Raw genomic sequence first — 14,430 nt, 5'->3', positions numbered from 1 at the left:
GTCTTGAAAAAGATGCGCTGCAGAACCGTGTTGCTCTTTTAGGAAAACTTTTTCCCTATATTCAAACCACTCTTGGAGGACCGGACCCAAAGAACGCCAGGCAAGGGAGAGAAACCCAGCTCAACGTCTGGCACTGCGTATACGCGCTCTGGACTGGGAGAAGCTGCTTCTCGATCTCTTTCTTTAGACACAGGTAGGAGAACCCTCAAAGACTCTCTCAGAAGCTAGTGAAAGGCTCTGAAAGCGAAAAGGATGTCGAGCATTGCACTAGCCACGTCTTATATCCTTGACTGATTGTCATTTATGCCACCTGTGCATGCTGACGCTGCCAATTCATTTGGCATTTTATTGGCCCAATTTTATACTCTTTCAGATGATTGGTTTCTGACGAAATCCCATAGTGGAAGGTTTTTCCACATAGCATTGGAGTTCCCCATCCGAAAGGGAACCCTAGTTCCCTGAGAGGGGGAAAAGAGAAATGCTATGTTCCTTTGCCCCAATGATTGCCCCTTACCTGTTGGGCATGAAAGTCTCTTCAGTTATAAGAGAACGCCTCAGCTTGGCATGCGCTGCACTTTTATTCTAAATTGATTTGTAAGTAGCGCCAGCTATGCATGCTGATGCTGCCAACTCAATGGCATTTCATTAGCCTGTTTATGTACACTTTCAGGTGATTGGATTCTGACTAAATACCCATAGTGGAAGTTTCCACATAGCATTGACATTCCCCCTTCGGATAACGAGGGTTACTTTAGTAACTGGAGTGTTTTATTTACAGGACTTTATTTTTGTTTTAGGTAAGAGATCCTTAATATTAGGTAGCATACTTTGTTTTGGACTTTTGTTCCCTTTTTTTTTTGTTCCTTTTGTCATCTTTTTTTATTTTACCTCAGTGTCTCCAGTTTACAGTTTAGACTCTTCAGTCCATCAGAGAGAAGCTTCACTCCTGAATCCTGCAGGTCATTGTTACTCAGGTCCAGCTCTCTCAGGACACAGTTTGAGGATTGTAGAGCTGAAGACAAACTCTTACAGCACTGAACAGTGAGATTACAGCTCTGTAGGCTGTGAGGAAAAACAGAAATAATGATTTTGCATTTATCTAGCAAGGGTAATCCAGAGCAGAGACAAAAACATTTAAACACTAACAATTCACATTTTTGTGTGATAATTAATTATTGGTTATAATTAATAAAAACGTCAACAAAAAAACTATATTTTTATTTCCCTTTTCCAAGCTCATGTTAACAGATCAGAGCTATCAGTTTTGAAATGCACACTATCTATATTTAAACATTTTAATGTGTTAGCAGAAATGAGTGATTATATTATTGTATTGTGTAAAAAATAATCAAAGTATTGAAATAATGTCTGAAAATAGAGTTAACATAAGGAGAACAGATATTGTATACAGCAGGAGATCAGTAATACATATTTGATGTGAAAGCACAAATAGTCTGTGCTGTTTCTGCACTGCACACATATGACTCATGGATTAAAGGTGTGTTGCAAATCGAAGTGTGAAATGGGCATAAGTGTATACAGAAAACTCTTACAGTGCTCTTCTGGTGTTTTTGACCACTGGTATCAGTCTCTTCAGTGCGTCATCAGATCTTCTGTATTTCTGCAGTTCAAACTTCTCTTGAGTCTCTTCTGACATCAGGAGCACAAACACCAGACCCGACCACTGAGCAGAGGACAGATCCTGTGCTGTTAGATTTCCAGAGCTCAGACTCTTCTGGAGTTCCTCCACAAAGTCATCTTTCAGTTCATTCAGACAGTGGAAGAGGTTGATGGTTCTCTCTGCTGATTTCTCCTCCTCTATTTTCTCTTTGATATAATCAGTTGTGTCTTTGATGTTCCCAGTTTTGCACTTCAGTCCTGGCAGGAGCTTCTTCAGGCCACTCTGGTCACTCTGATTAGACTCCAGAGAGAGACCCAGCAGGAACCGAAGGAAAAGGTCCAGGTGTCCATTCTTGCTTTGTAAAGTCTTCTCGACTGCATCCTTATGCAGTTTAAACAGGGTCTTTTCAGAGAGTTTCCATGTCAGTTCCTTTTTCCAGGAATCAAGAAATAGATTTTCTTTCTTGTTTTTATAAGTGAAAAACACATAGAGAGCAGCAATGAACTCCTGAACGCTGAGATGTACAAAACTGTAAACCTGTTCCCCTGAAATGGGGTTTTCCTCCTGAAACATTCGAGTACATAATCCAGAGAACACAGACCCTTCCTTGACATCTAGCCCACACTTCTCCAGATCTGTTTTGTAGAAAATCAGTTTTCCTTTCTGCAGCTGTATAAAGGCCAGTTTCCCAAGCTTTAGAACAATGTCATCAAAAGACCAGGCATTGGCTTCAGGTTCAGAATCATTTCTGTATTTTTCTTTCATCTGTTGCTTTTGAGACAGTAAGTAGCTGGTGTACATCTCTGTGAGAGTTGTGGGTGTTTTTTCATTGCTCTCTTGACCCAGCAGAGGCTGAAGAACAGTGAGAGAGATCCAGCTGAATACGGGGATGTGGCACATGATATGCAGACTCCTGGATTTCTTTATGTGGCAGATGATGTTTCCAGCAACCTCAGGACTGCTGTTTTTGATGAAGTACTGCTCCTTCTGCTCATCATTGAATCCTCGCACCTCTGTGACCTGATCAATGTAGGTTTGGGGTATCAGACTGGCTGCTGCTGGTCTGGATGTGATCCAGATGAGGGAAGAGCACAGCAGCTGTCTCTTTAAGAGGTGTGTTACTATCTTACTCACTGTCATCTCCTTATCAACATCTGTAAATCCATCCTCCTCTTTAAAGTTTAATTCAAAGCGATATTCATCCAGTCCATCAAAGATGAACATGACCTTACCTTGTTCTTCAGGAAGATAGCTCAGTCGTCCTCCTGGTCTACTAAGGAAGTACTTGTTAAGCAGACCTATAAGACTGTACTTTTCTTCTTTAATCAGATTCAGTCTACGGAATGGCAGTGGAAATATGAATACTATTTCCTGATTGTCTTTTCCGTCAGCCCAGTCAAGGATGAATTTGTTGACAGAGACAGTCTTTCCCACTCCTGCGATCCCCAGTGTCAGCACTCTTTTGTTTTGTCGACCTGTGTCAGGCTGAACTTTAAACATGTCATTACACTTGAGCGGTTTATCTTTGGCTTTCTGTTGGTTGTGGTTAAACTCCATCTGTATCACCTCATGGTCATTCTCTCTTCCTCCAGTCTTGTTTTCCACCATATATAGATCAGTGTAAATATCATCCAGATATTTCTGGTGACCCGTCTGTGAATTACCAAGCAATATCTGCTCATATTCCTCCTTTAATTTCTTCTTTAGTTCATAGCTGATGTTTGTGTAATTAAAGGGAGGAGTTTTACAGTCCTCTGAAGCTGCACCTTAACAAGAAAGAGGAAAAAACAATAAAATAATACATGATTATGCCCTGTGCTTCCCTTTATGAAAAAATAACTATAACTCAAATAAATAAATTTAGATGAACGAAGACAAACATAAATGTTGATAATATGAAATTCAGGCACCCATTTACATGCATTAGCATTATGATTGACAATCACAATTTTCCAAACCAATGCTGAATTTAAGACTGTTCATCTGAAGCTGTGCAATACATTGTGGCAATTAGGATTCAAATCCATACCACTTGGAGGAAAATGATTAAAGATTAATTAAGGGCAGGACGGATACAAAAGGGAGGGAAAAAAAGAGCGGAAGAGGAGGTGGGAAGAACGGTACGAGGAAGAGCACTGCAAACAGAGTAGTCGAATGAGTTTGGCTCTGGTTGAAAGCCACAAAGTGTAAACACCAAAGAGCCAGTGGCTGCACAAGTGTGCCGGCGGTGACCGTATCCAGCGAAGAGTGACCGCTGTTAAAAGCGTTTTGGAGAGACGTTTTGGCTGAGATAGTGGGTTTAGCCGTCGCCCGAGATTATGTGCGGTTTCCACAACAAAAGGGAGCTGATTGACGTTGCTCTACATAGACGCGGGCCGTAGGTGATTTCCCTCTAGTTCACCAGCTTCAGGTACTTTACTTTTCACAACAAAAAAGGAAAACAAAATGCTAGCATACCAGCTTCGTTGATGGGTTGACTTCCAAAGCAATTCCAAAGCAGCTACTCATTGAATAAACTGTTAGTGCACATATACATTCAGTGCATACAGACCGCTGGACACACATTGCACAAACTGTTTAACACTCAGATCCCAGCAGTGCCTCCAGTGTGGTTGTTAATTGAGAGATAACTGAACTCTGATGCGACTGAACTGTTTCCATGAATTAATTATTTACATGTTGTTTACCTTTGAATGGCCAGAGAGTCAATGATTGTGAGGGGTGTAACTTTCTTGGGGTTTGTTTTTGTATATTGATGAAATGCTCTCTGATGTCTTTTATGTAGTAGATACTGATTATTATTATTATTGCAGTGGATACATTTTTCTTTGAGTGTGGTATAAATTGATCATGATATTGTCATAAAACTTTTTATGTTCAATTTTGGTTGTAAGCGATTTGTTGGTGGTGATATTTCAGTGATGGAAAATATAATTATTTCAATACATGAATTTGTGTATATTTTATGTGTATTTTGTTTTTTACTTGGGGCTTAATGTAGAGCCACCATTACAACATGTTATGACAATACATCTGACTCAAAAACCATTGCTAGGACAGGGTTTTAACATGTAAAATGTGAACATAAAAACATGAGTCAAATGATCACATTTGTAAATTTTGACAGGACATTAAACAATACCTTGCTTCTGTGTATTCTCCAGCTCTTCAGCCAATTGATTCTGCTTTATTGTCCTCAGGATGTCCACGGTGATCTTCACAGCTCTTTCTGGTCCAAAACATGATGCCAACTTATCCACTGTCTTCAACCTGTCTGCATTCTCCATTTCAGCTTTTGAAATATCTCTATAGTCATTTATTATGCACCATTGAAACTCTTTTAGTTCAGCTTCTCTCAGTTCATCCAGTGAGTTCTTGAGCAGCTGTTTAACATTCGCCATGGTGCTTCACCCATTCACAGCTACAGGACAAGAGCAACAACATCTGCATTAGTTTCACAATTAAAATATGGACCTAAGCATTTATTTATTATCTGAATAATGAAATTAACCTTGACATTTCAAAAAGCTGCATTTTGAAAATTGATTGTCACTATTTTCAGTGGCTCTTACTAACCAGAAATAATGTATATGTTTCTTGTTCGTCTACTTAAATTGTGTCTTGAGCAGAAGCTCTGTAACTCTTCTTTCTGTATCATCATGGAGGAGTGTTTATTTAGATGTTCAACTAGTTAAACACAACCATTTCAGAAAACTAATAAAACCAGTTTTAGAAAAGACTTCAGATGACACGTGAGACCGGTGGTGAACCACACACATATCTCCACTGTTAAAAGACCCTGGCATACTACATAATATGAGTACAATTACCCATCATTGTGGTGGTCTCCTGAAAGGGACCTTTCTGTACCTCTAGTTTAAATATGATAATTCATACAGAGTACAAAATAAAGGCTTATCATGGAACTTTATAAAGTTATACTTATTGTAACTTATTGGTACATATTTATCTTTATAAAGTTCATAAAACTTTATAAAGTTATACTTAATGTAACTTATTGGTACATATTTATCTGACGGTGTTGCAGAATTATTATAAAAAAGTAAACACTGAAAAAACTGATTACTAATATAATATGAAAGCTCTTGTGATGTAGTTGTACATGCTCAGAATCCACTGAATCAAATGTTTTTATTGTGACACACATGGCCACCTAGACCTCAGTTTATGCTGTTTAATGCAGACATGGCAAAAGAACTGGATGATCATTGCAGCAGCTCGAGAATGTATACAGGTAGCAAAGAATTCTTTTCCCAGATTTGTTATAAAGCTGGTAGAGCAGGCATTCATCCGGCACTGGCTTACAGCATGTGGACCAAACATTGCCCATGTAATAAACATATTTTATTATTATTAACTATTATCAACCATTACTATTATCAATGTGCCTAAAGCACAATGCCTCATGGGTTTATTAATTTCACTGCAGTCGTGACACACCAAATCTGGCTTCCAAAAAATGGCCAAACAATGCGGCCATTTTAGGGCAAGTTATAGGTAATTAACTTGACTAAGACTAGGCCCAGATATGGTCCATGTTTGGCCCTTATATGGAAGCCAGACTTGGTCCAGTTATGTACTGTAATTCACTGCAGCATGTGGGCCAAGCAAAACCTGATTTTGTGGGCCAGAGCTGGGCAGGGGAAATGTTGCTATGTGGGTACATATCATCCACCTAGGGTTGTAACGGTATGAATTTTTTACAGTATGATAATCGTCTAAAACAATACCACGATTTGACGGTTTCGCGGTATACGGTATTAAATAGTAATTCTCATAGCAAAGACCCTGAAAAGAATAAGAACACGTTTTCTGACTGAACAAAGGTTTTTCTATGGGGGGAAAAAAATGCATTTATTTACTGACAATGTATTTGCCCAAAAGGTCTGGGAATGAACTAAACAGAAAAAAATGTTACAAAATAATAGAACAGTGAAGCAAATTTGACTTTTTCCAAATAATATATTTTCAGTTACTATAAACAACACCACTTACAATGAACAAATAAAAAATAAGAAAATAATAAATAATGTGTCAAAGTCCAAATAAACATGGTGCAAATCCTCAGTAAAAAAAATAGATATAAATATTTACTATACTATAAATAGTTACATAACGAAACTAGATTCAATGTGGAACATCCTTAGGTTTTATGTGCCAGCATGGATATGGTTGTCTGTGGATATGGATTTGGATATGGTTGTCTGCAATGCAGACAAACAGCTGCACCTTCATTTGCGTCTTTTGAAAACAGCAAGAGCAGCACTTCGTCTTTGCTGTGTCACTGTTTTGTCATGTTTCTGTGCTGCTGTGCATGCAAAAGTACTTAGTATGAGAATTATTTCATGCAAAACTTTTTTTTTTTTGCGTTTTATTTAGCCGCGCATAAATGTATGCCTATCTCTCATTCCGTGTTGTTCAAAAAGCTCATTGTTGGTCCACAAACAAAAGCGAAACCTATGCTTATTGGTTGTGATATAGCGAGTTTGAACCAATCTGGGCATGGAGGAGGGACAATGCATCAATGTATTATGTCTGGTTTGTCCGGAGACACAGTGACGAGCGTTTCTTTGTCAAATCAGCGTTGTCAAATTTTGATGACGTAACCGCACTGATTCTGGAGCCTCTGATTCTCTGAGCCTCATTCCGCGAATGTTATGTGATACGGCACTGGAAAGCTGAGATTCTCTTCTTTATGCCAATCTTTGAATTGTATGAATCGGATCAGCGGATCAAAAGTTATTAAACATTTAAGAGCAATACTTATTTTTAGCCGCGGGCGGCTGTCTCGGTCTTTAAGGGTTAAAACCGTTGATATGCATTTGTTCATGGTATGATAATCGTGCACGTTCAAATCGTGGTAGACCGTCATACCGGTATATTGTTACAACCCTACATCCACCGAGTGCAGGCAGTCATTTCAAAACCTTGATAATAGAGCAGTTGGTTGGAAAATACTTTTGAGCTTCCTGAAGTGGGTGGGTGCACAGGAAATCTGAGACTGCATGCATGCTTTGTAATGTGTACAGCAAACACCACTCCTAACCCTACCCTTTACAGTGACGTCATGTGTGGATGATTAATGGGTATTACAGTTTGGCTATGACACTTTTTTAATACATTTAACAAGTTTCCTAAACTCTTAACACAGTTAGCACAACATCCGTCTATATTGGCTAAACAATAAACACATTTCTTGTTACTTTGACACAAAATGCATCCATTAACACAAATTTAAAATGTTTTAACTTCTTTTACACACAAGCTCGACCACGACCAAAAACAATGTAATATTAAATGTAAATAATAATAATAATAATAATAATAATATATATATATATATATATATATATATATATATATATATATAGTAATAATAATAATGTTAAGAATGTTAAATGTATTGAAAAAACTGTCATAGCATTGTAAAAAAACTGTAGCACAGTTGGCACAACATCCATCTTAGTGGGCTATACTATTAACACATTTCTTGTTGCCTTGACACAAAATGCATCCAGTTAACACAAATTTAAAATGCTTGAACTTCTTTCACACACAAGCACAACCAAAAGCAAAACAATTTCATTTTACAGTCAAATTTACAAATGCTTTAAAACAGTATGTTACAGATAACACCATGTTCTAAAAAGAAATTATATAGGATAAAGTCAAAGTGAACAGCTGTTTTAATTGTGGATTGAAACAAAAATATATTCCCTGTATTTTATTCAATTGCCAATGAATAACAGCTTATTGCGGTTATATATATATATATATATATATATATATATATATATATATATATATATATATATATATATACTCATATGTTGAGGTTTTTCCAATCACATGATCATATGTTCTAATAGAGGAGTCAAGGTTTTCGAAAGGAACAGTGAGCACATCAAAGAACTCTGTCACCAATACGTCCAGGTAAGATTACGCAATACAGTCATTACTGTAGTAAACTACCCTTTAAACCTGGAGTTCATTAGTACATACAGTAGCATTTGCATTAACTGAGTCTAATTACTTTTAGAGAGTCATGAAGTTTGAGGCCAATCAAGTCTTGTATGAAATTATCTATGTTGACAAGGCTGGTGATGTCGCCGTGGGAGAAACATAATAGGCCAAAGGGCCACAGTTACCGTGCCGGGCCATAGAAGATATCAAGTTTAATGTGGATGAAAACATGTCGCAAAAGACCGGGCAGAATAGAAGATTAACTTTTTTTATCATAATTGTGGTGCTTTTTCTGTTTGCAGTGATGTCCTTTTTAGACAAATAAAGTGAACTGCAACAATTCTGTGTCCCTATTTTTTTACATAAACTGTGAATTTTATAAAGCAATTTTTTCTTCGTTTTTGTATAGAATTTTTGCAGTAAAAGAAAGAAAATGCATGCACTTACTAAACCCAACAAAACAAAACTGTAGAGACACTTTAAATATAAGGGCAAAGCTAACACATAAACTAATGCAGTTTCTAAAATTTTAGCTGATGATAGTGTTTTTATTTTCATACCTAAAACACACAATTGGCAAAACAGTTAATGTTTTATGTTCAATGTTTTAGTTTTATGCTCAAAATCACACATTGTAAACTAAACCTCTAAACTACTTTTCAAAATACAATAATAAACGAACACAATACACCATGTCTAACAAATAACTACAAACATGTTTCAAGATGAAATTATTATTCTAAACACCAACAAGTGTTCTCTTCCAACAGAAACATTCAGTCAATCAGAACACGCTGACAATAAAAACACTACCATCAGCTGACATTACAGAAACATTATTTTCTGCATAAATGCATTATTTGATTTGTCAGCTCTGCCCTTATATTTGAAGACTCTTTAGATGTTAGTTTTGTTGGGTTTAGTAAATGCATGAATTTTGTTTCTTTTGCTGAAGAAATTCAATACAACAAATGAACAACCATCATGTTTGTAGTGTTTTGTTAGACATGGTGTAGTGTGTTCGTTTATTATTGTATTTTGAAAAGTAGTTTAGAGGTTTAGTTTACAATATGTGATTTTGAGCATGACATTAACTGTTTTGCCAATTGTGTGTTTTAGGTGTTTTGGTGCGTTGAGTGTTTAGCAAACTTGTTAAATGTATTGAAAAAAACTGTCATAGCTATAGCAACTGTAATGAACTTGTACAATCCATTCAAGTACTGAAAATTAATCAGTCTCGCAAGACAGATATGATCCAGCGTTTCCCAAAAGTATCATAAACTTTAGTTTATTGTTGGTTTTATTGGAAGTACAAAAGTTGGACTGACCGATGCAATGACATGATCAACACACCTGTATTATTCATTTATTCATACATACCTGTGGGCCTTTTTATTTTATTTAAGCTACTTAAAATTTACCTGAAGTGAAAACTTTGATGTCAACCTTTGCATATGTTGCAGACATTCTCAGAGCAAAAGCAACAGCCTGTGGTCATTAAAGAGCGAATTTTAGGTTAAAAAACTGTTTCAATATAAGATAGAATCGTTTGTGAAAATACTCTATAATACCATAAAATACCATATTAAAATGTTTTACGAAGTGCAACTGCACAAATGTTAAAGAAAATGTGTCTGTTTTTCTACTTCCGGGACATAGGCGCGCGCTGTGTTCAGTCAGTGAGGAGAGGAGCTAATAGCAGAAATGATTGTTAGTTTTGGCGTAATTTATCATCATCGTGCTATATTATTGCGTTTATGGGAACTGCACAAACTTCAGCCTGTCAACAGATCAAGTCCACAAGTTTCCTCTTGCTATTTTGGTTCGTGAAATGGAATGAATCCGATAAGACTGATAGCTGATGCGAACTGCGAGAAACACTCCTGGATCAGTCGGAGATGCAGCTCAATGAAAACGAGAGCTGTACACGGTAAGACGACTCATTGTTCATTTATGTTTGTCAACTTTCAAGTCCGTATGCATGATTATTTGAGTAATTTGAAGCAATGCGATGTGTTTACTATGGAGTAGCCTATAGCACTGCTGCTAGCTTGTACTGTTAAGCATATTTAATATACTTTTTTAAAGCATGTAAAAATGTAAACATATGATAAGATGGCTGGTAGCATCAGTTTGCTAAAATAATAAATGTCTTGTGTAGTTACAGCGTTGAGACTTTGTTTGCTTTGTGGTGTGTTAGGCTTTGGGAGACCGTGACGCTGGCCCGGAGCTGAAGGCTTTCTCTTCACGGGCCTCTCGCTCAACTGTGCTTCATTTTGGCTCACAGAGTAACCTCAACTAAGGTAAAGTGGATTTTATATTCGCACATTCGTTTAGTGACAGCTTGTGTGACACTCTCTGTATTGTTTACCATAGAACTTTGAATATAATGACTGAAATCACACGTAAATATGACTCAAAAATAACATTAGCACTATTAAACTGACATTCCCCAACTAGGGAACTTCAACACTGCATCTAACCAGAATGCTATGGGATCACCTCTTTTATACACGTCTTGAAGCACATGTGAAATCAATCTAATGTAATTAAGCAGGTGTCGTCAGACCAGAGCATATAAAAGCCTGCACTAAGCATTTAGTGTTAACTTATTTGCTTTCAAGAAGCACGCACGTGAAAATACACCCTCTTTCTGTGAACTTTGGCAGAGAAAAACTTTAAACGTTGTGTGCCTCCATGTCCTCGCTTTATCACGGCTGGTGACTCGCATGATTTTTGTTTAGAGTGTTTGGGAGAGGAGCATGCCCTGGCAGCATTTGAGAATGCTGACTGTGGACACTGTGACGCTCTCTCCCGCAAAGAGCTGCTTAGTCGGAGGGAGTTCTTTAATAAAGCTCCCGTGTCGCGCGCTCCTCGCGGTTCGGGTCCCGCTCGTGCTGAGGCTGAGCGTCGACTTCGGTCGTGGGGTTCGCAGCTAGATCTGGCGGATGAGATGGAGACGGACTCTGTCCTTTCTCTTTCTGGATCCGCGAGATCTAATCCTCCTTCGGGAGCATCAGGAAACAGAGGCGTTGCAGCAGCAAATGCTAAGAGGGTCGGGGAATCTGCCGCCCCAGTCAGTGGAATATGAGGAGTTAGTGGAGGTGATTTCACGTGCTGCTGACAGGTTTGATGTAATAGACTGGCAGCCAGCAAGTGAGCAGCAGCTGCAGCTGCTGTGTCTGACAGGAATGCTGGATGAAAGGGAATTACCCAGCAGAGTAGATCCTCCACTGAGGGACCTCCCCTTTTGTCCCAAGCAACATGAGGCTGTTTCTAAATCATGGAAAAATCTGTATTCAGCACCTTTAAAGACACTTAAAATGGTTATTTATTCAGCAGTTCGTGGGCTGGGGGAAAAAGCATGTACAGAAATGCCTTTAATAGAAGAGGATTTAGCGCGTCATTTGCATCCAGATTTAAAATCTGCAAGGGTCCCTCCTTTGTCCTCTAGACCATTAAGATTAACATAGGGTCTACTCAGCAAAGCATTTATGATGGCTGGTCTGTCTGTCGGATGCCTGCACACTATGTCAGCATATCAGGCTGACCTAATTAAAGAGTGCCTAGATGGCAGGGGAGCGGCACCCGAACAGCTTCGAGAAGCTCTTCGAGCCTCGGATTTAGCCTTAAAAGCTACTCAAGAGGCGGCCTCTAGTTTGAGGCAATCTATGGCTACCCTGGTGGCTACTGAGCGGCACCTCTGGCTGACGCAAGCAGAGGTGTCAGAAACCGACAGAGCAATTTTTTTGGACACTCCAATATCGAGCTCAGGGCTCTGAGCTATTGATGGGGTCCCCGAATCCTTTGACCTAATTAAAAAACGCTCTAGCTCCCTCTGGGACTTTCTCCCCCAAGACCAAAAAGTCAAGGGGCTGTTAAAAGACAACCCCAGCCGTCAACCAGCTCCTCATACCGTGCGGTACAAAAGGAGAGCGTGGCTTCTCGGGCTCCCCCTCAGAAAAAGAGGGCCTGGAGAGCACACTCTCAGCCTGAGCCTTCCTCAAAAATTACCACGAGGACAATAGTAGTTTCGAGGAAGGCGAAGAATAAAAGGAAGTCCTGACGTGTTGGGAGTCAGGCTTCCCAGGAACCCCCCCCCCCCCCCATGCCCCCCCTTGGACATTGAGAGGACCATTCGCCACCATCACTGAACCAGGGTCCGTTGAGAAAGGGAGAGACCACCTCACCACTTATGCTGGTGGGGGGCTCTGTCTCCCGGGGTGGGCATTCCTCAGTGTCTGAGGGCATTGGGGGCCCCATCCCCTCTTCGGGGGGTCCAAGAGCAACCAGAGGCCAGTCTCGAGAGGCTGGTACCGCTAGCACATGTTTTGGCAGCGTGGAAACACCTGCCGATGGTGTCCCAGTGGGTCCTGTTCCCGGTGGAACACGGCTACAAAATACAGTTTTGTGCACGCCCACCTCACTTCAACGGTATTACACTTACCGTAGTGAAGCAAGAACAGGCGCTGGTTATGGAACAGGAAGAACTGGCTCTATAAAAGGCGCAATAGAGCGTGTTCTCCCACTCGACAGAGAGTCAGGGTTTTACTGCCGGTATTTTATAGGTCCCAAAAAGGATGGGGGACTGCGTCCCATAATAGATCTGAGAAATATCAATCGGTCTGTCTGGGCCTTCAGGTTCAGGATGTTAACCATCAAAAATGTGGTGTCTAAATTCAGTCCGAGGACTGGTTTGCGACGATAGACCTGAAAGACGCATACTTCCATATATCCATCCTTCCCCAACACAGGAAGTACCTGAGGTTCGCTTTCGGGGGCGAATCGTTCCAGTATCGGGTTCTTCCATTTGGCCTAGCTTTGTCACCTCGAACCTTCTCCAAAATAGTCAAAGCGGCACTAGCTCCACTTCATATGCAGGGTATATGTATCCTAAACTGCATAGACGATTGGCTAATTCTAGCTCAGACTCACGATATGGCAGTTCGACATCGAGATGTCGTTCTCACCCATATCAGAAGGTTGGGGTTTCGGTTGAACACCACAAAAAGTGTGCTTGTTCCAGCCAGGACGACCATTTTTTTAGGTGTGCTATGGGACTCCATGACGATGCAAGCACGTCTGTCCCCGCCACGAATCGTTTCGATTCAGTCAGCCGTACACTAGGCCAAACTAGGCTAGTTCATCACTGTGAAACCCTTTCAGAGGTTGTTGGGTCTCATGGCAGCAGCAGCCAACGTGATTCTGTTTGGTCTGCTGTACATGAGACCCCTGCAGTGGGGGCTCAAATCCAGGGGGTTTTCCCTCAAGGGGAATCCTTTCCGCATGATCAAGGTGTCATGGCGCTGCCTTCGAGCCTCAAGTATTTGAAAAATGCCCTGGTTGCTGTCCCAGGGCCCAGTGTTGGGAACTGTCTGTCATCGCGTCATGCTTATAACAGATGCTTCTCTTACGGGCAGGGGAGCAACCCTGAGGGGGCTTCCCGCAGTGGGACGATGGGGAAAACATCATCGTTACTGGCACATAAACTGCCTGGAGATGATGGCCGTGTGTCTGGCCTTAAAACACTTTCTCCCAGATCTAAGGGGTCATCATATTCTAGTCCGCACGGACAATACATCGGTGGTCGCTTACATCAACCATCAGGGGGGTCTGAGGTCTTGGATGCTATGCAAACTAGCACATCGGATCCTCCTGTGGGCCCAGAACAAAATTTTGTCCATTAGGGCAATGTATGTCCCGGGCCATCCGAACATAGGAGCAGATCTCTTCTCGAGGCAGGGGGTGAGATCCGGGGAATGGAAACTTTAACCCGAGGTGGTGGAGACCATTTGGGAACGATTCGGGAAAGCGCAGGTAGACCT

At 40.2% G+C, this 14,430-nt stretch overlaps 1 protein-coding gene across 2 annotated transcripts in view; it reads right to left on the bottom strand.

Annotated features, from left to right (window-relative positions):
- The window catches only part of LOC103910467 (NLR family CARD domain-containing protein 3), a 55,602-nt gene that overhangs the window by 17,714 nt on the left and 23,458 nt on the right, over positions 1 to 14,430 (bottom strand). The window contains exons 1-5 of one of the 2 annotated variants that reach the window (XM_088650016.1): positions 7,545 to 7,669; positions 5,627 to 6,317; positions 4,764 to 5,562; positions 1,554 to 3,387; positions 889 to 1,062 (exon numbers count right to left, since the gene is read on the bottom strand). In XM_088650016.1, the coding sequence (XP_088506142.1) occupies positions 889 to 1,062; positions 1,554 to 3,387; positions 4,764 to 5,022 (2,267 nt within the window). In that variant the 5' untranslated portion in view covers positions 5,023 to 5,562; positions 5,627 to 6,317; positions 7,545 to 7,669. Of the gene's footprint in view, positions 1 to 888; positions 1,063 to 1,553; positions 3,388 to 4,763; positions 5,563 to 5,626; positions 6,318 to 7,544; positions 7,670 to 14,430 lie in introns of those variants that run through there. The other variant, XM_088650015.1, reaches the window with a different exon arrangement.

This window comes from Danio rerio, chromosome 4, assembly GCF_052040795.2.
Source record: "Danio rerio strain M-AB ecotype USA chromosome 4, GRCz13ab, whole genome shotgun sequence".
Lineage (NCBI taxonomy): Eukaryota > Metazoa > Chordata > Actinopteri > Cypriniformes > Danionidae > Danio > Danio rerio.
This window is presented reverse-complemented; position numbering and strand designations above follow the sequence as displayed.